The sequence below is a fragment of the Malurus melanocephalus genome, unplaced genomic scaffold (genome assembly GCF_030028575.1).
Source record: "Malurus melanocephalus ecotype Western Australia unplaced genomic scaffold, MMel_1.1 scaffold_149, whole genome shotgun sequence".
NCBI lineage: Eukaryota > Metazoa > Chordata > Aves > Passeriformes > Maluridae > Malurus > Malurus melanocephalus.
Window position 1 is genome coordinate 1,166,076 of NW_026623381.1, and position 27,123 is coordinate 1,193,198.

Here is a 27,123-nt window from a genome sequence, read left to right on the forward strand (position 1 = left end):
GATCCCTCCGCCGCGGGAAAACCGCGGGGGCGCGGTGGCCGCGGGCTCGCCCTCCGCTCATCCCCCGCGGGGGGAACGTCCCGTGAGGCGGGAGGGGCGAGCGGAGCGGGGAGGCACCGGGAGAGAAGCCGGGAAGCCAGCGGGAAGCGAGGCGGTGAGGCGGGACTAAGGTGCGCGGCGGAGGGATCTGAGGGGTGAAGCTGTGTGATGGGAGGGGGAGGCAGGGCCAAGATGGCGGCGCCCTGTGGGCCGGAGGAGCCCGGAGTGGTAAACAGCTGAGGGGAGGAGAGGGAGAGGTGAGTGCGCCGGGCCGGCCCCCGCCGCCACCGCCGCGACGACACCGGGGACAGCCGCGGGGACGAAGAGGAGGAGGCAGAGCAGAAAGATGAGCGGGGAAGCAGGGAGAAAGGGCTGGGGGAGGAGGCGGCAGGAGAAAGGGAAGGGGTCGGGGGGATGGGGAAGGCGGGGGGGTGATGTCCCCCTTCCGTCCCCTTTCCTGCCTCCTTCTGTCCCCTCTGCTTCCTTCCAGACAAACTTGCTCCGGGTCGGTGGCCGGGGGGCTCGGGGCGCTGTCCCCCCCGCAGGGTCCCCCCATCAGCCAAAGCACCCTTTTAAATTTGCGCGTTTTATCGAAAAAGGCTCAGCACCCCCATTGCAAAGGCTGAGTAGCAATTTCCAGGTTTCCCCTGTCTCGGTTCCTTGCTGAGGAGGTTCCCTCGTCCGGGGTTGGGCATTAAATAAAGCAGTTGTTAAAGTCAGTCCCCTCGGTGAGGAAGGCTTTTCTCATTTCCTTGCTCCTGGGTAGGTAATGTGAAGTCAGGATGTTGTTTGCTTCTACAATAAAACATTTTGCTTCCTGTTATCACAAAGAACTTGGAAGGCTGCAGTTCTGAAGTTTTCACCCTTTGTTAGCTATGGATGCAGCTTCTATCATTGTTTTATCAGTTTAGTCAGAGCTTCTTTTGCTGTTCGGGGTTGGGGTTTTTTTAATGAGTCTTTTACAAGGCAATGAGTGARAGGAAGAACGTGCCTTAAAGGAATGTATGATTCAAAACCTCTGGAAATGACCCAGAAACCAGGATCAGGTTTTGTGTGCAGAACTCTTTCCAGAACTGCTGTTTCCAGAGAACCTTCCAGTGGATGCTAATACAGGTTTTCATTCTTTGTATGGTCTGTTCCTGCAGCTCCCCGACATTAACTTCTGGGGATAGTTGTTAGAAATCCATCAGAATCAAAGCACACTGAAGTGATCCCATAAGGTGAAAGAATTCCTCTTCAGTTTACATATATGAACAACTAGAAACGAAATCTTTGARAACTSTGGAAGTTTTAATAATCACTGCAARCCTTGGGAATATATCTGGCTTTGCTGAGTATCAGTGAGGTACTCTGCTTATCAGAGCTGAGCCACACTGAAGTTTAAAATAGAATCAGAGGCTTAAAATCCTTTACTTGGTGAAAACTCCTTTTGCTTTGTTTCTCTTTGTCCATTTGTTTTTTAGCATCCCAGTTCACCCATGTTCCAGTACTATATGTAAATGTTCCAGTACTACATTTCCTTTGTGGGGAATTGCATGGACTTACATCAGTGAAAATATAGGCAGAATATCTAATGGGTAATGAGACAAGCTTTAATTAAAATTATTTTATCTCTGGCTGTGTTTAAATCTGACACCTTAACTCTTTGTTACTTGAAAATTTACCTTTATGGTGATGGGAAGAGTCACACTGTTGATGGATCCCCATGTGAGATACTCTGGCCAACTGCAGATGTTTTGGTGTTCGGACAAATATTCGTTTTCAGTAACCATTTGTAGTTTAAAATGAATGCTGGCTCTATTTGCAGCTGGACTGCTGGGATGTTGACTTGTCCTGATTCCTGAAATTCTTCCAACTGCCAAGCACCTTCTTGTTAGCCCTGACGGGTGCTGGGGATGTGATTCAGGCTCTGTACAAACTCAGCAGCCTTAGCAGACACATGAATGGTGCACACACATGCATATATATTTGGAAAAGATGCTTTTCCATTTATTAGGAACAAATCCTTCCCTGGGASGGTGGGGAAGCCTTRGCACRGSGTGYCCASAGAAGCTGTGGCTGCYCCTGGATCCCTGGAAGYGTCCAAGGCCAGGCTGGATGGGGCTTGGAGCACCCTGGGATAGTGGAAGGGGGTAAAATGAGACAGGCTTTRAGGTCCCTGCCAACCCAAACCATTCTGGGATTCTTCAATAATTAGCAAATAATTAAAGCACTTTGCAGTGGTGGAAGCAGRAAAGGGGAGCAGATTTTGTCATGCAGACAGGTGCGTGTTTAAGCTTAGTGTCTTGGTCTGGCATTATATTTTCATGTAGTTTAATAAACATAATGAGGACAAGTAATGGTGTTTCCTTTCTTAGCATAAGCATTTCTTAGAGTAGCACATTAAGATCCAGGGTAAAGTTCTTGCAGTGGTGAATTGCTGTCACTTTCCTGGGCATTATTCATGTTTTGTTTTTAATTTACAGTTACACATCATTTGCTATTGTTCTGTGTAATGCTGAGTTTAATTCTTGGAGCAGTTAAAGWGCTCTGATGAGTACATTAGATAGGTTGCAGTGGTTTCAAGGTTTACTGAATTGCTGCCTAACTGTGAATATTTTAAAAGGTTCCTCTTGGGGGCAAAAAACCAAAAATGCTGCAGAGATTTAGGAGGCTCACTCCTTGTGTTAGTGCCAAGTTTAGAGCTCTCTGATCACCTGTTTGTAGTTTAAAAAATTCCAYAGTTGGACTTGCTTTCCTTGTGTAGTGTTAATTAAATTGTCATAAAAAGCCCAGGCTTGTTCTTATTTATTTATTTGCTATTAATATATGCAGTTGTGTGTAAGGAATTGCAGTAATTCCCTAATTCCCTTTAGTAGCTGGCTGGTTAGCCTGGCTTCTGCCAGAGGGTGAAGAGGCAGCCCTTCTGTGCTTGGGCTTTTTTTTGACATGGATTGTTTTTAAACAATTTTCCCGCAGACAGAAATGTGATGAGTGGCAATTAGCAACAGTGTATTACCACAGCATAGAGTCCAAAGAATCTTAAAAATTGCTGAATATGATTTTCKCTCTTTGTTTGGGATTGTTGGGGTTTCTGTGATTTTCCTGTTTCTGCATCAGTTAAGCACCTGTGACAAAGTGCAGGAGAATGTGTATAATATCAGGTTATAACTATAAATAATTATCTAGTTTAGTTATGGAATCTTGTATCTGATCTTAAAATAACCGGAAAAATATTTACTATTAGAAGGAGCCAGACAGCTTCATTCTTTCAAAATGAAAAAATAAATTAAATTAATTGTACTGCCGGCTGTAGTGATCAGTTTGAAGTGAGGTTTAGAGTTGTTATTATTTCTGGGTTGTGAAAAAAGGGAATTATCAGCTGCTTGCTTTCCTATTGCACCAGTGTTTTTTCTCCCTGCTGGAACTTTTATTTCATTGCTTATGTCACTTGGATAATGGCAGTGTTTAGTTTAACTGTGAGGAAAATGTAAAACTGAGCGTGGTTAGGAAACATAAAACAGGCTTCGATTTTTGTGTGGTGAATGGGAGGGTGTGAGGCTTAATCCTTTCACGACCAGCATTTCAAAGATTTGAGTGAAAAGAGCTGCTGTGTTGTCAATCTCAATTTTTCTTTGAAAATAATTGCTGTAAATTCCTGTCCTCGTTCATRCTTTTGCCAAAGCAGTACCTGGTGATGTGACCTGACCATACCTGCAATAGAAATCAGATAGAAAAGTGTAAATTGGGAGGTTCWGGTCTTGTGGTGTTAAAATCCCCTTTTTTCTTGGGGCAGAGAAGGAAATAACCATTTACTGGCATCCCCCAAATTAGGAGAGATAAAATGCTGATGTWGASCCCYGCTTCACCACCCCCCAGAGTTGGTKCTTGTGGTGTCTGAATTTGGGTGTTGTTGCAGCAAAGGCCGAGGGTGTGTTTGTGGTGTGTCCCCCTCCTCCCCACCCCTGCGAGCAGCATAACTGGCACTACCAGCTGCTTTTTCATTTGGCTTGAGATAAAAATACACTGAACAGAAGAACATCTTCTCTTGACAGAAATACTTACAGAAGTCATAATCTTTGGAAATACTCTGCTATCTCTTTCTCTGTTTAGCCTTTTCCAATTAATATTTCTACACTCTTTCCCTTTGTCTCGAGTTTGTAACTTAAACTGTTTTGTGTTGTTAAATTAGCTACTAAAATAATTAAATTGCTTCTTTGCTTCCTGGCTTCTCCTTTTCCTTCTATCTCCAAGGCTCTATTGGTACTTAAGTATAATACTTTTTAGTAAAGTATATCTTTATGGAAGTTCTTGAATATAAGAATAAGAAGTGCTGTTAGTGCAGTATTTTCCAGTGAGATAAAAGTGTTGCATTTCGAAAGGTATTTAAACAGACTTTTTTTTTTATCTACTAACCAATTACTTTGGATCTTTTATATAAAACTAGTTTTAAAAGTTATTGAAGAGTCAGTGACTCAAATCACATGGAAAACTTACAGACTTTAATCCTGTTAGTTGCAAGAATGGCTGCAGGGATGTGGAAATTCTTCTGATGCGGGAATGATTGCAATATCTGGGGATGGAAGCCTTAGAGAGACTCATCTTGTAACTATGTATTTGAGCAGAAAGATGTGATGGTGATACTGTAAAGATATCAGGGATGTCCTGTTCACCACATATGTATCAATTCCAGATACAAAATACTATGGAATTCAGTGGCTGATCCCGCTGTTTCACAAGATGATGAGAGCCCCTTAACCTGGCCTGTGCTTATCTACAAGATTTGAAAATCASATCACAAATTCCTGGTGGGACTGTGATAAATCACACTGACACCACGGAGTTGAAYTTCATCTGCCAGAACACAGCRTTTTCTGACTAAAAGCCTGTTGCTGTAAACTACTTACTCAGCTGCCTTTGCCTGAAAAAAAGTGTGACATGATTTAAGACTATAGCTGKATTTTCCTGGCTTGTTTATTTGTATTGGGCACAGATTTGGAGCACCTTAGTCTTACYTGGAATTTAAAATGACAAATTACCTTGAGAAAGCTGTGGTTTGCTTTTTAAAGTTGTGGCCATTTGTGTGTAGTGGGGTGACARCACTGACTGGTGTGTAACTTCAGATCAACTTCCACCTCGTGAGGTACCTGTGTGTCCTATTTTCACATCTGCTTTGAAATACTTTTATTAATATTTTGAATACTTTTGCAGTGGAGATTGCTCTACTTTCAAGTACTCCAGTGCCTGATTGACAAGTTTGAGTAAAAGATGCTGGATTTATTGGCACAAGGTCACTGGAGCCATCTGTTTTAGTCAGGGAGCTCGGGAAATGATCCGTTACCTACGTGTGTGTYGTTATCAGCAGCTGAGCTCGCCTTATCAGCCTCACCCTTATCTGATGGCACGTTTTGTGCATGCCAACACAATGGCACAAAGTTTGAAATCSTCTTAGGTACTRAACACTTAAAACCGGGGGTTTCCCYATCTCTCTGCAAYRGTATKGTTGARCCTGACTTCCAGAACCCATCCATTGTCTCTCCAAAGGTGGTTTTTATGATTTCACCAGGCTGCAGCTTTTTCTCTGGAAATATCAGAATTAGTAAAACTGTTGTTGAGGTTTTTTCTGRTGTGACAAGTATCTGGTCCAATATAATAGTATTACTCCAGTAAAATAAGAAAAAAACAATCTTTTCCCTGGTATGTGGGGGAATCAAAGTGAAAAGAGTTGATAAGGTTTTTATGGGGTAAAACAGCAGTCCCATGTTTCTGCTGCTTTAATTGTCAAAACAGGTTTTGCTTGCAGCTGCTTTGGGGGTGTGGTCATGCATCTCTTTTGTTAACAAGACTTTAAACAACTAATTCATGTTGCTTKTGAGGCTGGAGGATCTATTGCTTAACCATAGCTGAGACGGTCCTAATRGAAATTGAGGCACAGCAAGGCCTTTTTGAAAGGTGGTGTTCTGAGAAATAAAGAAATAGATTCCTTGGACTGAGCTGCTTCCCCATACAATGTTCTGAATGCAGTCACTGAGTCAATCAATGTTATATTGATTACCAGAAACTAGAAAAGCAGTTGACTCCTGAAAATGAGTAGCAGCGTGGAAGGTTGTTGACTTCCTAGGTTACATAGATGTGTGGCTTTAAACTTTTTGAAGGGATGTTGTCACTCTTTGAGCATTGTTTGTCTTCTAAACAGCAAGTGCTTTGACGAAGAAGTTGAAGCTTGGGAGTGTGCACAACATAGAGAAAAAAAAACAACAAAAACCCAAACCAAAATCCAAAACCACAACAAATCCCAGCTCTGATTTTATGAAAAGCATAGATCTGTTCTGCTTTCAGTAAAAAGCAGCTTTTCCCTCACCCCAAGTTTCTATTCTGCTTTTATCCAAGTCTTGCTCACTCTACTAGGCAGTTTTAAATCTGCAGGTTTATCATCTTGYCAGCATTATACTAGAAAGGAAATGGCATTTAAATTTAAACACTTGACTGATCAGACTCTGCTGGCTGCTTGTGCATGAACTGAAGTTTCATTTGGACTATTCAGTTRTGATAATTGAAAACTGAGGGTGGGGGGGTTATGTTCTGAAATGATGATTACTGGAATGCTCCAGCCAGTTTGTTACTGCTGAAATGCCAGTGGTGAGTGTGGTGCCATATTATCACCTTTGAATTTGCAATCAGTGCCAGATTAAGTAAGCTGATGTCTGGTGGCACTAAGAAAAGTGACCTTGGGCAGTTCTGCAACTGCAGAGTGATATGTTGCAAATGACAAAGTTTACTGGTGGACATKTTAACTCCTGCTGTCCAGTAACTCTGTTAAACATGATTATTCAAGAAAGTAATGTGTGTATAGGTAATTACAGCAGTATAATTTGAAACAGAGCAATGATCTGTGGTTTCTTGGCTAATGCCTGAAATATTTGGAATAGAATTTAAAGGCTTTAATTAATTACTCTATGTTCAGAATAGGGAAGACTCCTTCGTGTGAAAGATTCTATCTACCATAAATAAAACTCTTCAGCAGCTTTTGAAGGGTCACAGTACAAAACTACAGTCTTGTGAAAGCCACCTAGTTTGAGGTAATTGCACAGCTTAACTTGTAGACAGTTCTGGAAAGGGCAACTGCAAAATCTTTCAGTGTTTTTCAGACTGAGGGCTGAATTCTCATTCAGAGAGTGCACAACTCTCAYATTCTGTGCAAAAACCTTAGTGCTGTTCTGAACATATATCTGGTGKGATAAGGAAGAAATAAACAGTGCCTTTTCTTAACCTCTTTCTGGTTTTTCTTTATTAGTGATCATGAAAGGTGTGTGGCTGACAGCATTGCAGACAGAAGCTCAGCTCATCCACAGAACAGGTGCTGTAAACACAACTCCAGTAGAAAAACAATTTTGTGTGTAAACTTGGTATGTGTCAGTCTTGCCTTCCATGGGGGAAGTGAAAAATGTATTCTAGCTTGGAGTGGGAGGGAGGAAGAAACCCTTGCTGATAATATTCATGTTATCCAAAGCCAGATTTGTCTTCCACTAGGGAAGGTTTGGTATAGGATTCTTATGGATGAAATCAAAACTGATTCATTTTGTGATAGGTAGATGTGATACCTGAATSCCTCTGATGCTGCTACATGGGAAGAAGCCATTTTAAAAGCCTGAGYTTTTCTCCCACTTARCAYTGTGGAGCTGACCAGTCATGTTATCTGCACACTGTTGCATTTAATACTTTTTCCAGTTTTTGCACTGCAGAGTTTTTGATGTATTATTCACCAATCACAGCTGTGAAGTCAAGGAGTGTTGTGCTGTTCAGCCTGTGTTTGGTGTGCTCAGGCTGCCCAGGAGCAGCAGCTGCAGCAGCCCTGCCTCAGTTTCCCAACAGCTGCAGCCTGGCCATGCTGCAAAATCTGAAAGCCCAAATCTCTCAGTGTGCAACAATGCAGAGCCCAGGGCAGTGAATTCCTGACCTGGTCACCRGAGTGGAGAAGGATCTGGAGGTGTGTATTTCCTCCAGGGTTTTAGTCCTCTATACAAAGGACTTGAAGCGTGGTTTGAGAAGGAATTAATGTAAGAAATCAGGAATAGAGGGATTCGAGGGAGCTTTTTGCATTTTATTCGACACTTTAGCTCCRGTTTACTGGCCTGGAGAGCAAATMAAAAGAATATGGTRAGAGAATGCTCTGACAGTCTAGATWCTGAGGTCTTCTGTAAAAAAAGATTAATGTCTTTGTGAAAAACATGAAGAAAGCCTTGCTCATGACTCATTGGCTTTTTGGAAACTCTTACAGCTTTTATTKCAGGTCTGATAGRAAGCCTTAACAATCCTCTCAGTGTTAAATGGGYATTTGTGTGGAAAAGAAATAGGAGGATGAGAGATTTTAGATGGAAAGGGAAGTTCATTTCTCTTCTGTCTCTTCTCTCCTAGTCTGGTAGAAAGACACCAATGAAGAACTTCCTGAAGTTTTAACCTCCACATTCATGTCAGTACGTGCATCATGGCACAGCAAGGAAATGTTGGTGAGCTCCTCTCAATGCTGGATTCTCCAATTCTGGGTGTCCTGGAAGATATAACAGCTGCATTCAAAGATAATCTCATTTGTGGTATGTATCCTTTTGTGTAGTTTGGGGAARRGTTTTGCTTTTACATCCCTAAAGGTAGAATAATGTGGGTTTTTTCTGTCAAACACTGTCTTTGCAAATACAGCTTGAAAGAAACTCTAGATGTTTGGGTTTGAAATTGCTTTAAGRATTGAGGTTTCTCTTCAGTCCATTTTGCTTAATGGCATGGCTGCTGGAAGGTCTGTTACATAATTGYTAAAACACTATTACAAAATGACTGGCTTTTCCTGAGGCAGAGCCTCAGTGTGAGCTGATGAAACTTTCTTTGTCAAGTGTATCTAGGAAGAATTAGGTGTCATCTACATTATGGGAACCAGTGGGATTTTGTTCATAAAAAAACCCAAAACACAAAAAACCCTACTCCCAAACAAACAACAGACTCAGACTTTGTAGAAAGTGATTGCTGCTGTTGAGGCATCACTTGTGCTGACAGAGCCTTTTCAGAGCATGAGAGTGCTGCTGTGTCCTTGCCCCTGAACTTGCTCTCCTTTATCTGCTGAAGGGAGAGAAAATCAAGTTACTTCTGAACACTTTACCTGTGCAGGGTAAAATACCCTTGCAGCTCAGCTACCTGTAGGTTTTTATGGTTAGACAGTAACTGTTGGTTGTTAAAAAAACCTGATTCCTTTTCCTGAGCCGAAGCAATCGCTTGAGTGGTTTGRAACCAGGAAATGTAGTTGAGAGGTCTCATTTTCCCAAAGGTCTGCTAAACATCAAGTACTGCTTTGTTTCATAAATTGTGTAATAGTTGCTTAAAAGTTCTGCAATGTCCTTGTAGCAAATGCTTMATTTTAATGTATTGAGAATGTTTTTGTTTTTTTCCTTGCTGTCYCCAAACTGACAGACCGTGGGCCTATGCTTGTCAACAACCTGGTGGACTATTACTTGGAAACCAATTCTCAGCAGGCACTGCATATTCTGTCCACTCTGCAAGAGCCTCATGACAAGGTAAAAAAAAATCTTGTTAAGGCAGATTTTAGCCTGGTATTGAAGCGGCTTTAAATAGCATCTGTGAAAACTCTGGGGTTCCACTCTGGTRTAGAATTACCTTGCTGTAGAGATGTAGTATCTCTGTAGTAAGAGAGCTTTAAAAGAGCTTCAGAGATCTCTATTTCTTGAGTTGCTTAAACTGACCCAATTAAGCAAAGAACCTCTGTAAAGGAGAAGTTTTGGAGGATTAATGTTGTCTCTTTGCAATGTTCCTTCTGCTGGATGTGTTAGTCTAAAACAAATTGGGTATTTTGAGAGCAAGTAAGGATTTTAAATAGGTTGAAAATGGCACTAAAATTGGCTGCGGACCAGATTTTTTAAGTGCTACTTACTTTTAAACATTTTGAAGTGCAATGACTGCTTCTGGACTGAACAGTTTGCATTTGTCTATCAGTAGACTTAAAGTTATTGGTCTTGGTTCCTCTGGGATCCTTTATATGTGTAAAATGCCCATATTGGCAAWGGCAAACTGCTGAATATAGCTTGGTGGAAAAGAATATATACCAGTTAAATATAAATACCTTTCTCTTTTCTACCACTCTCTGCAAAATCCTTTATCAGCATCTACTGGACAAAATTAATGATTATATGGGCAAAGCTGCTACTCGTTTACCTACCCTCTCTCTGCTGGGACATGTGATAAGACGACAACCATCTTGGAAACACAAACTTTCTCAAGCACCTCTCCTGCTTTCATTACTTAAATGTCTCAAGGTAAGAACTCTCAGGGCTGTCCATAGAACACCTGATGTAAACATGCATACAGATGCAAGGCATTTGATTCCTGTTTTGATGTCATTTAGTTAAGCCACAGTGCTATTAATATCTGCTGAATACTYGGTGCTGATCCTGTTATTGCTGACAATCTTGTTTCTAAAAGCCACTGTCACTGTGAGTTAGGAAAGTTTATTAAAACTTTTCCAAAACAAGTTAAAGACAAGAGGGTCCTTGGTGAAGTTGATGAATACCTTGAATGTGAACCGAAGGAGAAATACAGTGATTTTCCACTGTGCAATTTGAATTTGTATGTCGTCAACTTGTGGTATAGGTGTGCCATGCAATGGACTATTCCATGGTGAAATTACCTTGGAATTAGCAGACTTTCCCTTCTTAGCTACTGGCATACTGGATTACAAGGAGGTAGCTGTTTCCCCTGGCTTTGTGCAGATTGATCAGATATAATACTGTACAGTATTGTAATAATGAATAAGGAATGRAAAATGCTTTGAGACCTAGAATGCATTGTCAGTAATGGAATTTATTATGATAGTGAAGAATCCACATTAGTGATGAAGTCACATTTAAATGCACRATGCGGTCAAGTGCCAGCACTCTTCAAAACAAAACCACCACAAATTTGTAGCTGCCAAAGGAGCAGTTACAGCTGCTGTTACTGGAATTCCTGATGTGCCTGACAAGATCTGTTGCCCTGTGCAGTGTGACAGAGAGGAGTGAGGTGTGTCAGGAAGCTGCTAGGAGTAGGASAGAGATGTGGAAGCGTTGGGGATGTGTACAGAGGGGTAGGGATGGACAGGAAGTGTGTTCTGATAGGTTTTGTGTGACTGAGGGAGAGTAGAGGCTGTAGACACACAGAGGAGGAAAAATCCTTCCCACTGACTGTCCCACCAGCCTKAGTGACCCCTGGGAGATACCCAGAGCAGCTCAGTGACACAGCCTGACCTGTGCTCTCTGCACTATGTGCTGACAAAGCAGAGGAACTACCAAGGAAAATGTGCATTAAACTGGGGAAGCAAGGAAAGAGTTTGAACATTTTCTGTGTACTTTCCTAAAATCTGGTTCTCTGTTCCTGTTTCACCCAGCCAAAGGTYTGTACTGCCACATCCCTTTCTTGTGGCAGTCAAGGTGTTCTAGTCACTGTTTGAATTACTGRTGGGTGAAATTTCCAGCAGCCAGAGCCAGCAGCCAGGTTTAAAAGAAAAGCTTTTGACTCTTGTGTTGGTAACTGGCCAACACCCTTGAACACCGTGATCAGAATTGCAGTTTCTGGGGCTCTGAATGCTGTGTGTGTTTAGCTCTGGGAAGGAAGGAAGGTGGCACATAAGATGCTTCACATATCAGTGATTTTTTTTACTCAGCTGTGGAACTGTGGTGATGTTGCTTTTTTTAACTAAGTCAAGACTTCATACAGAAAAGCAGCAGARTAGGAGCAAGAATTCCAAATCTTTTTTTTCAAGTCGTTCATGTTGAAAAATAAACAATTTATTGTTGATCAATAATCTTGGATCATTAAGCTCTGATAGGTTTCAGAGGGACTGTATCAATAGAGAACTTTTTCCATGATGATGATTCAGTGTTCACTTCATCCTTGGAAAAAATTAARTTCAACACATTTAACTAATGCAGGTTTTTTCCCTTCTTGCAGACTGACACAGATGTAGTAGTACTCACCACAGGTGTCCTAGTGCTAATAACCATGTTGCCAATGATTCCTCAGTCTGGCAAACAGTACCTTCATGATTTCTTTGGTATCTTTGGGCGTCTCTCAGCCTGGTGCTTGCAGAATCCAGGTGAGATTTCAACTTTGTTGCATGCAGTTGTGGTTTAGCAGTATCATTGTGACTCATTTGCARTTGGTGAGCACATTCTTTTGTGAGACTCTTAATGGTCTGAGATTATTTAAACACAGAAAATGATGCATTAAACCCACAAACTGTTCTGTTCTTTGAGAGCATCAGGGAGTTCTTGGCTCAAAATTTAGAATTCTCTTAGAATCTTCCATGTGATGCTGCTACTGCATGAAATTTCACTGAACCAAAGTACTGCCTTGATGACAGTGAAATGCAGAGATTGATCTTAATGGAGAGAGAAGGGAGAATGCTAATGTTTGAGGCAGATGTTTGGGGAATTTTGTGATTCCCAGATATAAATGGGGAGGGGGAAGAAGCAACATACATGAGTTTCTTTTAATATGCAACTCTCAATAGTCGTGAAGGTTGATAGAAYTGGTTTTCTCACAGCCCTGGCTCTGCTGAATTTGTTGTAAGGGGTCTGATGTGTAATACCAGCAGTATCTGTGAGTGTGGCTCATGGCTGAATGAACAAATGCTGTGTTAAGCACATAGAGCTGCTATTTAGAGAGCCATTCTGCATTGCAAGTAGGGTTGGAACTTCTAAGGTGGMTAGTATGATTTGTCTGTTGTGATTGCTTTTGGTGGTTACAAGATTTTAGTTTTTACATTTTGAAGAGAAACAAACCTTAGCTTGCTTTTTTAATCACTCAGTCTTACTCTGGCTCACTATCTAGAGGAGGTTCAGGTTTTAACTTGAATAAAAACAWAGCTGTTCTTTGAGAATGACACTACATTATGGTTGGAATTAATGGTCCTTATCTTAATTTTTGGGTTTGCTGTGAGCTGATGACTAAGTGKTGCTTGTTTTCTGAGAAGATTTCACAGTTTCACTAGGGACTATTTGTACCTCAGAAGACACGTTCCAGTTAACATTTCAAATTTAAAAGTACTTCGCTTGCATTTTTAGAACTTTTGTTCTTTTCTCCAATGTAATGAAAAAGATTCTAACTACTTTTTCCAGGTCATGTGGCAGAGATTTATCTTGTCCATCTTCATGCCAGCGTTTATTCTCTCTTTCATCGTCTTTATGGAATGTATCCTTGCAATTTTGTCTCCTTTCTGCGCTCTCACTACAGTATGAAGGAAAACCTGGAGACCTTTGAAGAAGTAGTCAAGGTAAAAGGCTGCTTGTCTGTGTATTATCTGATTCAAGGAATTGATAGCTATAGATTCCAATTTAATTCAATAAATTTGCCAATTCAGCTGAGGGCTGCTCAAGAAAACAGTATAAAAATGAGCAATTTGACTGAAAACTCAGTTGGGATCAACTCTTGAAGCTGTGGTGATGTGTATTAACTTTATCTGTTAAATGTAACTTTCTGAACTATTTGGATCAGCAATTTGCTCATCATCTTTGTGCTGTTTAGTACAATCTAAAGGTGCTGCACTGATTACAAGTCCTTTTTTCTTCCTGGCAGCCAATGATGGAACATGTGCGAATTCATCCAGAGTTAGTGACTGGATCTAAGGACCATGAACTGGACCCACGAAGGTATTACATGTTCACTCTGCTGTTAGGACAGGCTCTAGATGAGCAGCTTTCTGTGGGGTTATTTCAGAAGGCTGCAGCAAAAGCTTTTTTGTCAGCAACAGTTTGTTTGGGGTTGTTTTGCCACCCAGATTCATAGGTGCACCAGGTAAACATGTGGACTTTCTCCGTCCCAGCTTACAGCTGGATGAATAAGCAAAAACCATTGTGAAAAGTCATTTACAACAAAATTTGGGTTCTAAATTTATTTTGTGTCYGGGATGGCATCTGTCTTCTACTTAACAATTGACTTAATCTTATTTTTATGATTTAATGATCAAACATCTTTATAAAGATCTAAACCACTTTGCCTATAATGAATAAAGTGAACCTACCAGAGACCTGCTTCACTGGCTGAAGGTTTGGGTCATATTCCTTGGGTTTGTTGAAGTATTTGATGGGATTTAAGTGTTTAAAATGGCTTCAGTGTGTCTTGTTTTGGTACCTAGATATTGGTTCATTTAACAGATCAGTTCTTTTTAACAGGTATGTCTTAACATTATCAGCTGTATTAGTTTTCTTTAGCAATAGGCTYATTTGCCTGCAGCAGCACCACTTGCTGCTTTTCTCTTGTCTCCACAGGCCCAGCCACTGAAGAGGAGAATTTGACTCTTGTTGCTGCACTGTAGTGCTCTTGCCCTGCTTTTCAGAGCCACTAAGAAATCACTCCTAACTGGGAACCCATTGAGTGTCACAATACTCAGTTTTGCAGGGGGGAGGGTGGCACCACTCAGGAGCAAAATTGGCACAAAACTACCAGTGGAAGCCTTCTATTTTGGTATCTTGGACAGAGCATATCTTACTTTCAAAAGCAACCCAGCCTTTAATAGACAGCCTTCTGGGCTTTCTCTTCTTTACAATGAATTTCCATCCCCTGAAATATTGGGCAGATCTAAACTGGCTGCTTAATTGAGTGAGAAGTAGTTTTCAGGATGAAGGAGGTAGTAATAGTAAAAAACATTCCCCAAACTTGGGAGGAAAAACACAGATCTAAAACTGGCATTGCAGACAGTGTTTGCTTAAATAATCTAGATTCCCTCACTGCTGACATGTCTAAAATTTGACTGCCAACATCTCAGTGTAGTTGAGCTGATTTCTACAGCTGCTGAAGCTCAGGATCAACCAAGTCTTCGTATGCTGTTCCTCCTTTCCAGAGTGCTCCATGGCAGACCTTTATGGATCTCTGTGTCAAAGCTGTTTGTCTCCTCTTTGAGTACCCTCTCACAAGTCATCTGGTTGCAATTTCTGTCTGGTGCCTTGTTCCAGTTTGGCTGGGAGCATGMAAAGCTGTCTGGAACAAATGAGCCATCCTACAAGCCAATTCCTCCTATCTCCAGGAACTCTTGTTTTTAACAATAATTGACTAACTTACTCTTTTGGATCCAAAAACTGTCTGCAGGTGGAAAAGACTAGAAACTCATGATGTTGTGATAGAATGTGCCAAAATCTCCCTGGACCCTGCAGAAGCCTCGTATGAAGATGGTTATTACTCTGTGTCTCGGAAACTCTACACAAGCTTAAAACATCATCAAACTGACCCCAGTGCCAGCTCTTACATTGACACACAGAGCAGCTATGGTAAGGCCTGTCTGATGGCTAATCAATACCCAATTGCTGGAGGAGAGCTGGCCTTAGAGCAGAAAAACCCATCTCAGTAATTTATCCCACTTAAAGTCTGATTCCTAGGCACCAGAAAATAAACCATCATGGAAAAAAAAAGAAATATATAGATATTTTGTACATGCAGACATACAGCATGTTCACWAAATTATCTCTTCATCCCTTGTCCTCCCAACCCAAAAGCAACAAAAATACAAATAAGAATACAATACAAAAWTAMCAAAAAAKAAAGCTGTAGTATGTAATATATTCAATAGATATTTTCTTGGGTTGGAAAAAAGGTTCTTCCAACATGTATGTTGAATGGATTTGAAATGCTTTGATWAAAAGCCCTTAAGTCCTAGCCAGATCACGTGATTTTGAGAAACTTGGCTACATTTGATGTGTTGGATACTTTTGAACTTTGATTTCTCTTTTCCTTAACTTTCAGGGACTTCTACCCCATATTCCACTCCTCGGCTAACACTATCACAAATGCCAGGGCAGCTACCTCAGATTCTGAGCCCACAGTCCACGAGGCTGTCTACTGAGCCACAGCAGGTAAAGCAGAAGATGAAGCCTAGCAAGTTTTCATGCTTTGCACTTCCATAGTTTCTTGTGCCAGTCTTAAAAAATCATGGTTTTGAGCTGTGAATTCTTCAGAACTTGGTGTTTGTTTCACATTGAATCCCTACCTGATTTCCTGTGTGAGAACCTGGATCCACGTGCTTCACATGTTGGTTTTCTGAGCTCTGCTGTGTTTTATTCTGTGGCACAGGTCACCATCTGGAGCCCTTCTGCAGTGTGTGGCATGACCACGCCACCAACATCCCCTGGCGTTGTTCCATCAGAGTCATCCCAGTCTGCATCACAATCCTACAGCAAAGCTTTTGGCACATCTGGTACGTGCTGCATTTTGGAGTTAGGCCTTCAAGGTTTATTTTACTGGAAATTCTAGTTCTGAATTTTAYTGTCAGCTTCTTAAATGAGAATGCCATGTCATGCCTGTTGATGGGATTGAGTGATTACTCCTGTGAACTGAGTACCTCCTCATCTAGAGCAGTGCTGATGCAAACTGAGAGGGATATCTGTGAATTCAATGCCAAAGTCTGAAGCAACTTTTGGGAAACTGCACTTTTGTATTGATAAAAGATTTGAAAGAGATTTAAGAAGTAAATGCTATAAGATAGTGTTTAAATGTGCAATTCTTCACATACAATGTTCAGCTGAAAGAAGGAAGTGAGAGCCTGCTGAGAGAACTTGTGCTCCTTTTCAGCAGGGGGGAAAGGAACACCTTTGGGAACACCAGCCACATCTCCTCCTCCATCCTGCACTTCAGATGACTTTGTGCATGTTTCACTCCCTTCAGCTGCTGCCACACCTCCTAAAAAGGTATTACAAAATTACAAAATTYTTCTGCTGAAGTAATCTGATTTTTTTTCATTGACTTGCCTTAATTTAGTGACCTTAACTGAGAAAAAAAAATCAGAGCAGGTGGTTTATAAAAAAATTTGCATTTCACTGCAAAAACTTTTTCTTCTAAATTTAGGCAAGTATTGCCACTTTCAGTTGCAGTTTCCAACAAAATCTAAGGCATATAATTTATTCTGCATTTCTTTTGTTTTCCAGGAGGACAAACCAGATTCTGGGAGGCCTTTACTGTACCGACAGCAAAATGTTATAAACAGCGATAAATCATTGGGTAAACTCCATTTTCCTCTCTCCATTACAACAACCTATTGTAAACAGCTCCAGTTTTTATTGACACATGTTCCAATTCCCAAACACTTTTCCATAGACTTGTTTTCCCCTCTGAGTTCTTTGTAGTTCCAGGATCCTATCTAACCTGTGATTCAACATAAAACTTTCATGTGATGTTTTTGATTTCATTTTAACTATTCACATTCAGAAATAGTTTGAGATTTTTGTGGATGATTATTTTTATTAGAAGCAGCAAGTTGTGTATTAAATTTTGCTTCAGTAAGTCTTCTGTTATATATCTGGATCAAACTGTAAGGCTGCACATAAGGGTGGATGTGATTCTCCCTCTTAAAGCCTTCTGGAGAAGCTTTGTTTATTATCTACAATTATWTTGCTGTACTTGAACCTTTTTAAAAGTCCCGTGGAATATTGAAATCAACAGTGGATGGTTGAGGARCTCAACTTTTAATAGGTAAATGTAGATCTCAGTCTACATTTTCCATTCTCAGTCGTCTACATCTGTGATGCTTATGGAAAGGGATTGTGGCACTGTATTTGAGACTTCTGTGCTGTGAATTTTGACCATCTTCAAAGGGGAGATGATAGTAAAATTTAAAATTGGTTTTCTGTGGTGTTATGCCACTGAACTTTCTGAACTTTCTGAATTCCAAGTTAAGAATGTGCCAGGTTTTTCACTGGGCTCCTGATTCTGAGCAGGAGGTTTCTGTCCTGCAGGGTCGAGTGTGTATCCCTCAGCTGCTRTCTCAGTTTTGAGCAGTAGCCACATATTGGCAAGTTTGTGTTACATCAGATTGCAGAACTTCCTTTTTTCAGGCAGGTGCTGTGTCCCTCTGGAGTCAGRTCAGAAGCTAAAGGGGAGGTTAATGCTCATGTGGAAGTAGAACAGTCACAGTGCACACGAGCCACCTTGTTCGTGCAATTGCAAATGTTAAGTTTACAAAACGACATTTTGGGATCAGGATTAAACTGTGATTGATCTCTGAAKTGTTTTCCACGTGGAATAATACAGGAGTCAGATAACTTCCTTGTCTGAGGAAGCATCTGAAGGAGGGAAAAGCTTATTCCAAGGACCTTGCAGCAGTAAAAGACTTGTGTTTTGTGCTGTGCTAAGGCTGGAGAAAACAGCACCTGTACAACTARTTTCTGTTTTCTGGTTTTTTTTTCCAGACATACCCAGTAGTAAAAGTTCAGTAACCTTAAGTGATCTTGCCGAGTTTTTAGGTGGGTTGTCATTTGAAGATAGCGCTGAGAAGGACAGAGAGGAAGGTAATGTCTCTCCTCCTTACCTACATATTAACTAAAGAAATATTTGTTCTGTTGAAATACAAGAGAAATCATGATGCTCCCCCTCKTTTCAGATGCAATATCTAAGGAGATCTCCGAGATCACAACCGATGCTGAACACATGGTGCCTAGAGGAGGATTTGACTCCCCATTTTACCGCACAAACGAAAGTCTGTCAGGCTCTCAGAAGAAGACCCACTCAACAGCCTCCAGTGTTCAGGGACACAGTCAGACCTCTGAGCCTTTAACATCTYTGGACAAGCCTGGGCCTGAGGGTGCACGGGAAACACCCAAACAAACGTTTACTCCCATAGACAAGCCCTGTGGAGGCTCTGGGGAAAGCCCTGCTGGGAACAGGGAAGGAACCTCTGGGGAGCCGAGTATTCTCACTCCCAGCCCTTGCAAAGTACCAGCACAAAGGAGAGCGGTGTTTGGGAGTGGGCAGCCTCCCCTCTATGAGCACCTCTTTGAGGTTGCATTACCAAAGACTGCCTACCTCTTTGTTGGCAAGAAGACTGAGGAGCTGCTAAAGAAAGCCAAGGGAACCCAGGATGAAGACTGTATGTCCTCAACTTCTCCCGTGGAAGTGCTGGACAGGCTGATTCAGCAAGGAGCAGATGCACACACTAAGGAGCTGAACAAGTAGGTGACTGAAAATCTTACTTTGCAGACTTTCTTGTTACTTTTTTATTTGTGCTGGCGTAATTTTAAGCTGTGCCTGAAAAGCAGCTGCACAGTTTCTCCTTAATCTTTTCGTACCAACTGACCTTAATTGTACTTTTACTAGGATATAAGCTATTTTGAGGTGAASATTCCATTTTTATACTTAAACTTACCTGTTAATGCTGCATTTTCTTTTTTCAGATTGTCTCTGCCAAGCAAATCTGCTGACTGGACTCACTTTGGAGGTGAGGAAATTTCTCATGTGTTTTGGCAATCTGTTCCTCTATTATTAGACTTGCTTAAACAATGACCTGCATACTTCTTGCTTGTGGGTTAAGTAATGCTGCAGAAAGATGATGCCCTCCACCAAATCATGGTTTATCTACTTAGCAGATAGCTGTATTCCAGAGAGATGAGGTGCTTTTCTCATCTTTGAAAAGTGCAGAATTCTAGACATTCCTGCTTTTGCCTGTTTCAGACCTGCTAAGCTTCAGAGTGCTGCTGGTCATCTGACAGATCCTTTCCCTTTCTCAGTGCTAGTTGAATCTGGAACTGATTGTTTTTCCTGCTTATTTATGTGTCTGTGTGTTAGTTTTGTGCTCTTAGGCTTCTGTGGTGATGCTGGCTTGGCTTTTCTTTCCTTAATCAAAAGAGCGATCCCTTTTGGGGTACATACGCATTGCTTTGGGAAAAATGTTTCCAATTTAGTGTTGGAGATTTTACAAAGCCAAGAGTGCAGCTCAGTAACCTCTCCTGTCTGYCACTCCAGGTTCTCCCCCCTCAGATGAGATTCACACCCTGAGGAACCARCTGCTTCTGCTGCACAACCAACTGCTGTACGAGCGCTTCAAGAGGCAGCAGCACGCGCTGCGCAACCGCCGGCTCCTGCGCAAAGTCATCAAAGCCACGGCTCTGGAGGAGCACAACGCTGCCATGGTGAGCAGGGATGTGTGACTGAGACACGCTGGTGCTGCTACCAGTGTTCATTGGTCTGGCTGGTGTCTTTTTATACCACTTCTTCAAGAAAGAAGCCTCATTTGTCACCTTTTGAAGTCGGTGTTTGTGGAGTGACTCGTGCAGGAGTTCTGTGCGCTCTCGTTATTAATGTCAGTAGCTCTAAGTTGACTGCAGGCAGCTGAATCCTTCATGCTTGACCCCTGACAGCCCTTGCCTTTGGAGAATGGTACAGGCTTACCTGTTAATGGAGAGGTGTTCAATGCCTGGCTAAACACCTTATTGCATATTTGATAAAGTATTGTCCTTTTGCTCCTCAATTGAGGAGTAATAGCAAAAACTCCAAAAATTCAAGTGTCCTTTTCCAGAGGTGTTCACTGTGATAGAATCTGAARTTACAAGGGCACTGAAGGATGTTTCAGTACAGATTTAGGTGTGTTTCATTCTGGATTTTCATACTATGGCTAATTCCATCAATAGTTTCACCTTCTGAATATTTATGACAACAGCCAAAAATAGACTTYCAAATAGGTTTTAGAAGATGAACTGTTGCTTCAGCTGTGAGGCCCAAGTCCCTCTTGAAAGCATGAGAGGCAGTGGAAAAACAGTCTATTGCTCACTGTGCCTTTGAACATGGCTSTGAGTTTTCAGCCTGTCCATTTTTATCACCAGTTCATCTCCYTTTCAGCCAAAACCAAGRCAAACCCCAAAAGCCTTGAGAAGATGCTCTATAAAAKGTTGTATGTGTGGAAAAGTGTTTGCCTGCATGCTGGTAATGACAGCTTTGCTTGGCTGAGGATAGATGTCCTCACTGATAAACAGGTGTCTTGTCTGATGCCTCATGTGGGATTTTTAACAGAAAGATCAGCTGAAACTGCAGGAAAAGGAGATCCAGGCCTTGAAACTGAGTCTGCAGAAAGAACAGGCAAGGTACCACCAGTTTCAGGAGGAACATGATAATATTGTGGCTCAGCTTCACAGCCAGATYCGACAGCTGCAGCACGACCGGGAGGAATTTTACAACCAGAGCCAGGAATTGCAGGTATGAAACATCAACAGATTTGTTGTCTGCTTACTGGTTTTAAAAATAACCTTCTTAATAACAAGGCATGAAATACCTGAGAGAAAACTGAAGATTTCAGTTAGAGTTATTATCCTGATACAGAATAAGTGTATAATTGGAAGTGCTTAACTTAGTATCATTCTTTTATAATTCTGTGTTCTTCTGTCTTCAGCTTGGAAATAGGAAAAGGCAGTTTCTTAGCTGGTTTGGGGTTCAGTGTAATTTGATTTCTGGTGCTGGGGGTTTTACAGCCTCCCATTCCTGTGCCCTCRCTGTCCTTAATGCAATTTCAGAATCCTGAGTAATTTTTTTATCACTTGAACAGACCAAGCTGGAAGACTGCAGGAACATGATAGCAGATCTGAGGTTAGAATTAAAGAAAGCCAACAACAAGGTGTGTCACACTGAATTGCTGCTAAGCCAAGTTTCTCAAAAGGTAAGAAAAGTCAATGCTCTCAAGGTCCTTTGTGTCTTTCTACTTACTTTTTATCTGATGATTTTCCTGATTGTTCTGAAAGAAGCCGTTGCTTAGCTCCATAGTCTTATATTAATTGCACAAAAACAACACAGAAAAAAGTATTTTGTTGAAGAAACTCTAAACTCAGCTCAGAGTTTTCTGAAGCTTCTCATTTTGGCTTTTTCCACAGCAGGAATTTGCAGATTGAGTGTTACGAACTTGTATTAAAACTCTACTAAATCTTAACATCTTAGAGATCTTGTTTATATCAGAAGTTGAATGGAAATGAAAAGTTCTTTATGAAAACAATTTATTTAACAATCCCTATGGTGCATTGGATTGTAGTCTTTTGTCTCCCTTCTTTATAAAAATCCCCTGTGAACCCTGTGCCTGTCAGCTGTGACTCTCCTGCTGAGCTGTTCATCCCAATGTTGGATTCTGTTCCATTTCCCTTCCCAGCTTTCCAACAGTGAATCTGTGCAACAGCAGATGGAGTTCTTGAACAGGCAGCTGCTGGTTCTTGGGGAGGTCAACGAGCTSTACCTGGAGCAGCTGCAGCACAAGCACACAGACACTACAAAGGTATCAGTGCAGAGGATACTTCTGGGGAGACTTCACTTGAGGTCACCATCCAGCAGCCTTGAGTTCAGAAGGAAAGGCCTTTTAACTTAAGAGATTSTTTGTACTGAAACTAATTTTCAGGGATTTGATTTTATATTTGATCTTCTGTTCAGATTTTTTATGCCCTGTACGTTTGAGGAATATCTTCAGTGCCCCTTCTGAAAGCTGAGAAGGGGTTTTTGGGGTACATCTGGAGTCAGTTTTGGCCACCTGATGTAAATTCTTCACCATTTCTTTTCCAGAGGCCAAGACTTCTGTGCTCAAATGTAACTGGCAGCAGATTGTTGGTAAAATTATGCAGGGTAGTAGTGCCAGAATTTGTGGAAAGATCTCAATGAGCATTTTATGAGTTTTGGTGAGGTGTTACTTTCAAATGAGCATCTCAGCCTTCCCACTCAGTCATTTTCCTATTAGAAGTTACCAGTAACTTTACTAAAAYTAATGTGGTTCATATGGTTTTACTTCCTGACTTCAAAGAAACCTTTTTCTAATTAGAAGCAAGTAAATTACGCAACAGTATAACTGTTCCTGCGTGAGAGCAYGTAATTAAAGAAGGTGAATAATACATGGAAAAAAAAGGACTTTTACTGTTATTTAATGAAGGTCATGTTGGAAAAATGGATTTAAAATGGAGTTTGTCTAGTTTAATCCAGTGCAGAACTGGCAAGAGTGCTTTGATGAAAAGAGGTTTTCATAAGGAACATTAATGTGCTAATAAATTCCAGTGATGTGTAGTTATTTTAATAGTGTACATCCTCAGCAGGGCTGGTTTTCTATATCTGTTTTTAGAAATGCTGCTTTTATGCTGGCTTGCTTTAAAATGTGCCTATTTATAACATCAGAAACATGTCTAAACACCAATAAAAATAACACAGGATCAAATTCTACTTTACCATTGTGTTGTTTGCTTCGAGGAGGTTGAAATGTTGCACGCTGCTTTTCGGAAAGAACTGGAGAAAGCAAAGTTGTGTGTTCAGCAGCAAAGCCAAAGGCTTGATGCTTCCCAGAAAAGGATAGCTGAACTGGAATCTCAGCTTGCAAAAAAGGACCACCTCTTCCTGGARCAAAAGAAATACCTGGAAGATGTTAAAATCCAAGCAAGGTAGGGGGTTCCTATGTAACATTTTAGCTGTGTTTTGGCAGTTGCACTGTCATAGCTGAGGCATAATCTGGAGACTTTGGTCATTCTGTTTTCTCTCTCTGCTCAGGGGTCAGCTGCAGGCAGTAGAAAGCAGGTACAAGGCCCAGAAAAGAATCACCCAGGCATTTGAGCTGGAGATCTTGGATCTGTTTGGGCGGCTGGAGAAGAGCAGCTTACTGAAAAAACTTGAAGATGATAAAACAGAAGCAGCTGAAGCAGCAGAAGAAAGGTGAGGTGGTGGTGTGAAATCTGCATGACCCATGTGGGATTGTTGTCAGTTTTGGACTTAAAAACTGTGGGTGTTGCAAAGCAAAGCTGAGTGTGTGACACATCTGGTTACCCCCRTCACTCCTGCTTTGCCACAGAACTGTGAAAGGAAACCTGTTGAAGTAGCAGAAATGGAAAGTAATCAAAGTAACCTGCTTGGACCAGCATTTCCCCCTCCACTGTTTAATGGCTGTGATTTCCTTGACACTGTGTCCTCTCTCTTCCCCAAACAGGCTGGATTGTGGCAATGAAGATACAGTGGGACACAGTGAAGAAACAATGGGTAGAAATGGAGAGACCAAACCTCCCAGCACTCGAGGCAGCAGTAGCAGTAAGGGGGGCAGCAGCAGCGAGCTCTCCACCCCAGAAAAACCCCAGAACCAGAGATTGAGCAGTCGCTGGGAGACATCCGTGTTGCTGGAGCCCTCATCTACTGTCCCACTGACTGTAGGTTCACTCCCCAGCTCCAAGAGCTTCCTTGGAATGAAGGCACGAGAATTATTTCGTAACAAGAGTGAGAGCCAGTGTGATGAGGAGGGGGTCACCATCAACAGGCTGTCTGATGCCCTAAAGACTGAACTATGTAAAGATCCAAGCATGGAGTCAAAGGCCCCTCCAAGCCCCGATAACCTCTCGCCTAAGCTCCAGGAAAGCAGTGTTGGACAGCTTCATATCATGGACTACAATGAAACTCATCATGACCACAGTTAAAGAGGAAGATAGTCAATCAGTGTTATTTTCATATTCTTGGCATAGAACAGGAGGCGTGAGTGCAAGTTTAACTAAAAGCTTTTATGTTTCTTTGGTCTGAGCAGTGGCTCATGCAGCGGAGCAGGATCGATGGCCAGGAACGGAAGGAGGCTGCTGAACGAATGCAAAGTGGATTTTTGGGTCTGGAATTGAAATGCCCAGCCTAACTCTTGCTTYTTTCTCAAATTCAATCCTTAGCAGCGTGTACTAATTTGAAGGGACAACTGTTAGCATTTGCAAGTATTTTTTACCCTTTCTCCTGTCCCCAGTTGAGTGGCTGCGTTTATGAACTTGAGTGCAATATGAGGCCAAATTAACATTTGTGAGTTTACTCTGAATGCTTTGTATTTCCTTGCAAGCTTCCCATTTAGAGCAGTTGGTTGTGCTGCCCATCCGGGTGACTTCGGTTCCTTTCACCCTGGAAAGAAGCAGCACTAGGATTTCCAGTGCATTCTCTATTTTTGCCTGTCCACTGTCCCACATCCCTCAGAGCCCAGCCTTCATTAAGTTGGAGTCTGATTGAATACCCTAATGTTTAAAGAACATTGTACCTCTGCAAAATGATTCATTCACCCTAATTCACGATCATTGTTTGTATWGTCCTTAACATTTCCTGGAAAGTCACATTTGAACAGACAAAAAGGAGCTGGAGGTTGTAATGCAGAAGAGACCGTAAATGCTGAAGACTTGTTAAAACACCAGCTTCAGATCTTCTTGGTATTTGAAGTTTTTGCCTGACAGACTGTGRCTGACCTCACACTGGTTCATATGGGAAAGCAGTTGGGGTGGGAGAAGAGGGAAAAGGAAGCTTTATTCAAGTAGGGAGTGGATGCAGAACATGGAGGTAGAATTCCAAACTTATGAAGATCTTGCAGAGGAGGGTTTGTTTCTCTAATCAGGAAATTGTGCTGCTTCACCCTCCTTCACAGTTCTCTTGTTCCTGGTCTGAGCAAGAACACCGTGTTTCTAGTCCAAGAAATTGGCTTCATTCTTCCTAGGAATATTTCMGGCTTGACTTGGAGAACATGGTTTCCTTTGAGTGCTTTTCTACTCAGATTGCAGCACCTTCTTCAGCTCAGCAATGTCAATTTGGCTCTAGGTCTCTCCCCTTCACCCTCATCCTAATTCCTTAGGCTGAGGAGGAATCCTGCTCAAACTGAAATCAGAATCTTGGTGTGAAGCCTTTTGGTGTTAATCATGTTTTAAGTCAATGATGAGCCTTCTGTGAAGGAGGATTGTGGGATCAGGGCTTGTCAGTGGTCAGACTCAATCTCCTTCATGACAGAACAGGGTCTGCTGTTAGGAAGGCAGTGCTTGTTTTAAATATCCCACATGGCTGGGTCCAGGTGTGCTCACACGGTTCAGGCTTCTCAGTTCCCCTGCATCACACRTGGCCTCTTCTCCTAAACATTCTGGGGGTGGCAGCTGCTGTTTGARAACCACCTCACACAGAAATCAAGTCCAAGTACACTTGCATTTGTAGCTCAAATCCCTTCTTCACCCGGGTGGGAACRAAACTGTCAGAGCAGCTGGTGCTCAGCTCACTTGCTCCTGACAGGATTTCTCCTCCCATTTCCACCTCCTCCGTAACTCCAAGGTCTGAATACATTTCTGCCTGTCTTAAATTATTCTCCGTGTCCTTTCGGTTGGTCAGTCCGAGCTCTGAGAGTAGAGGTGAACTTCAGTGGTTGTGTCAAAGCTGACTCTGCATGGAGTAGAGAGTAGAGAGTTGGTTGTAAGTGACAGCCTGGTTTTGTCGACGTCTTTAGGCTTTCTCAGACGTAGTGGTAGCAAACGTGGTAGCGCGTGTTTCGGTAAGATTTGGAGGTGTCCTGCCCCTTTCCCACTGGATCCCAGCCCTGGGAGTGAACGGTTTGCACACAAAGGGCCTGCTGGGCCAGCTCAGCTGGGAATGTTGGAGGAGTTCATTCCCGAGCTCGGGAATCCAGCGTTCCCAGGAGAGGCGGGTTTGTGTCGGTCACAAAAATGCCCTGGCAGCAACACAGGCTCTTTGATAAGGTGGCTTTTTTTTCTTCTTTTAAACAGGATTTTAGCACCGGGATAGTAATGGAAACCACTTTAGGTTTGTTTATGGACCACAAAGATTATGGAGGAACAAATTTTGCAATTTTCTTTCGTAAGTCTAAAAATCATGGATCTGCTGTATGTAGTTAACTTGCAGTTTGTTTGAAGGGGTCCCATCAGTGAAGTGGAAACAGATTTTTTTAACTGACTGCTTTTAGTTAAATCTAAAATTGCTGTCTTTGTCAAGTTAATCTGTTCCCTGCCTCGCTCTTTGTAAGCATGTTAAACAATCCACATTAAATGCCATAAATATGAAATACGAGGAAATGGTACAATCGTAAGCTAAAGAGAACTTAAACCAAAAGGAGGTTTTGCTGTCCTTATTAGAATGTTCTAAAATGTCAAGGCAGTTGCTTGTGTTTAACTGTGAACAAATAAAATGTATTGTTTTGCACTATTCTGTGTTAAATTCCCTGCCAGCCACCGTCTTTTGGGACCAAAACACACAGAAAGGAGTTCAGTGTCCAGAATCTTCCCAGATGGGACAGTGCAGAGCAGGTCAATGCTTCTGCCCCTTGGCACAGGATTCACCATGAGAAGCTCATTTTTCTGCGTGGAGCCAAAGCCTTTTTTTCYTCCAAGACAAACGAACTCACCAACAATGTGCCAGTATAATCYGTAAATGAACTGCAAACAGTTCAGTTCTGCAGATCTGCGGGTGAGCTTCTGCATGGCCTTGCTCCTGCAGGCCAGGGCTGCACAGGGATTAGAGAAATTAAAAGCTGGAAATGTCAGAGCCTTGTTTGCAAAGCTGAGGCTGCTGTCAGGCGCTGGCTCTGTC

General features: G+C 41.9%; 1 protein-coding gene across 8 annotated transcripts; it reads left to right on the forward strand.

Moving 5' to 3' along the window:
- TSC1 (TSC complex subunit 1) lies at positions 1-26,739 on the forward strand. 8 transcript variants are annotated; one of them, XM_057371569.1, is made up of 23 exons: positions 1-170; positions 7,313-7,375; positions 8,434-8,609; positions 9,472-9,575; positions 10,179-10,331; positions 12,001-12,145; positions 13,170-13,324; positions 13,627-13,700; positions 15,136-15,314; positions 15,787-15,896; positions 16,114-16,237; positions 16,612-16,727; positions 16,965-17,037; positions 18,225-18,323; positions 18,416-18,983; positions 19,206-19,249; positions 19,774-19,940; positions 20,818-21,000; positions 21,347-21,457; positions 21,938-22,060; positions 23,014-23,201; positions 23,308-23,469; positions 23,741-26,739. In XM_057371569.1, exons 3-23 carry the CDS (start codon positions 8,504-8,506, stop codon positions 24,216-24,218), a joined length of 3,462 nt encoding a protein of 1,153 aa, XP_057227552.1. In that variant the 5' UTR covers positions 1-170; positions 7,313-7,375; positions 8,434-8,503; the 3' UTR covers positions 24,219-26,739. The 8 variants fall into 8 exon arrangements, with proteins under 8 accessions (XP_057227552.1, XP_057227550.1, XP_057227549.1 ...); XM_057371567.1 differs by having other exon boundaries at positions 1-154; XM_057371566.1 differs by lacking the exon at positions 1-170 and adding an exon at positions 216-296.
- The last annotated feature ends 384 nt before the right edge of the window (positions 26,740-27,123 follow it).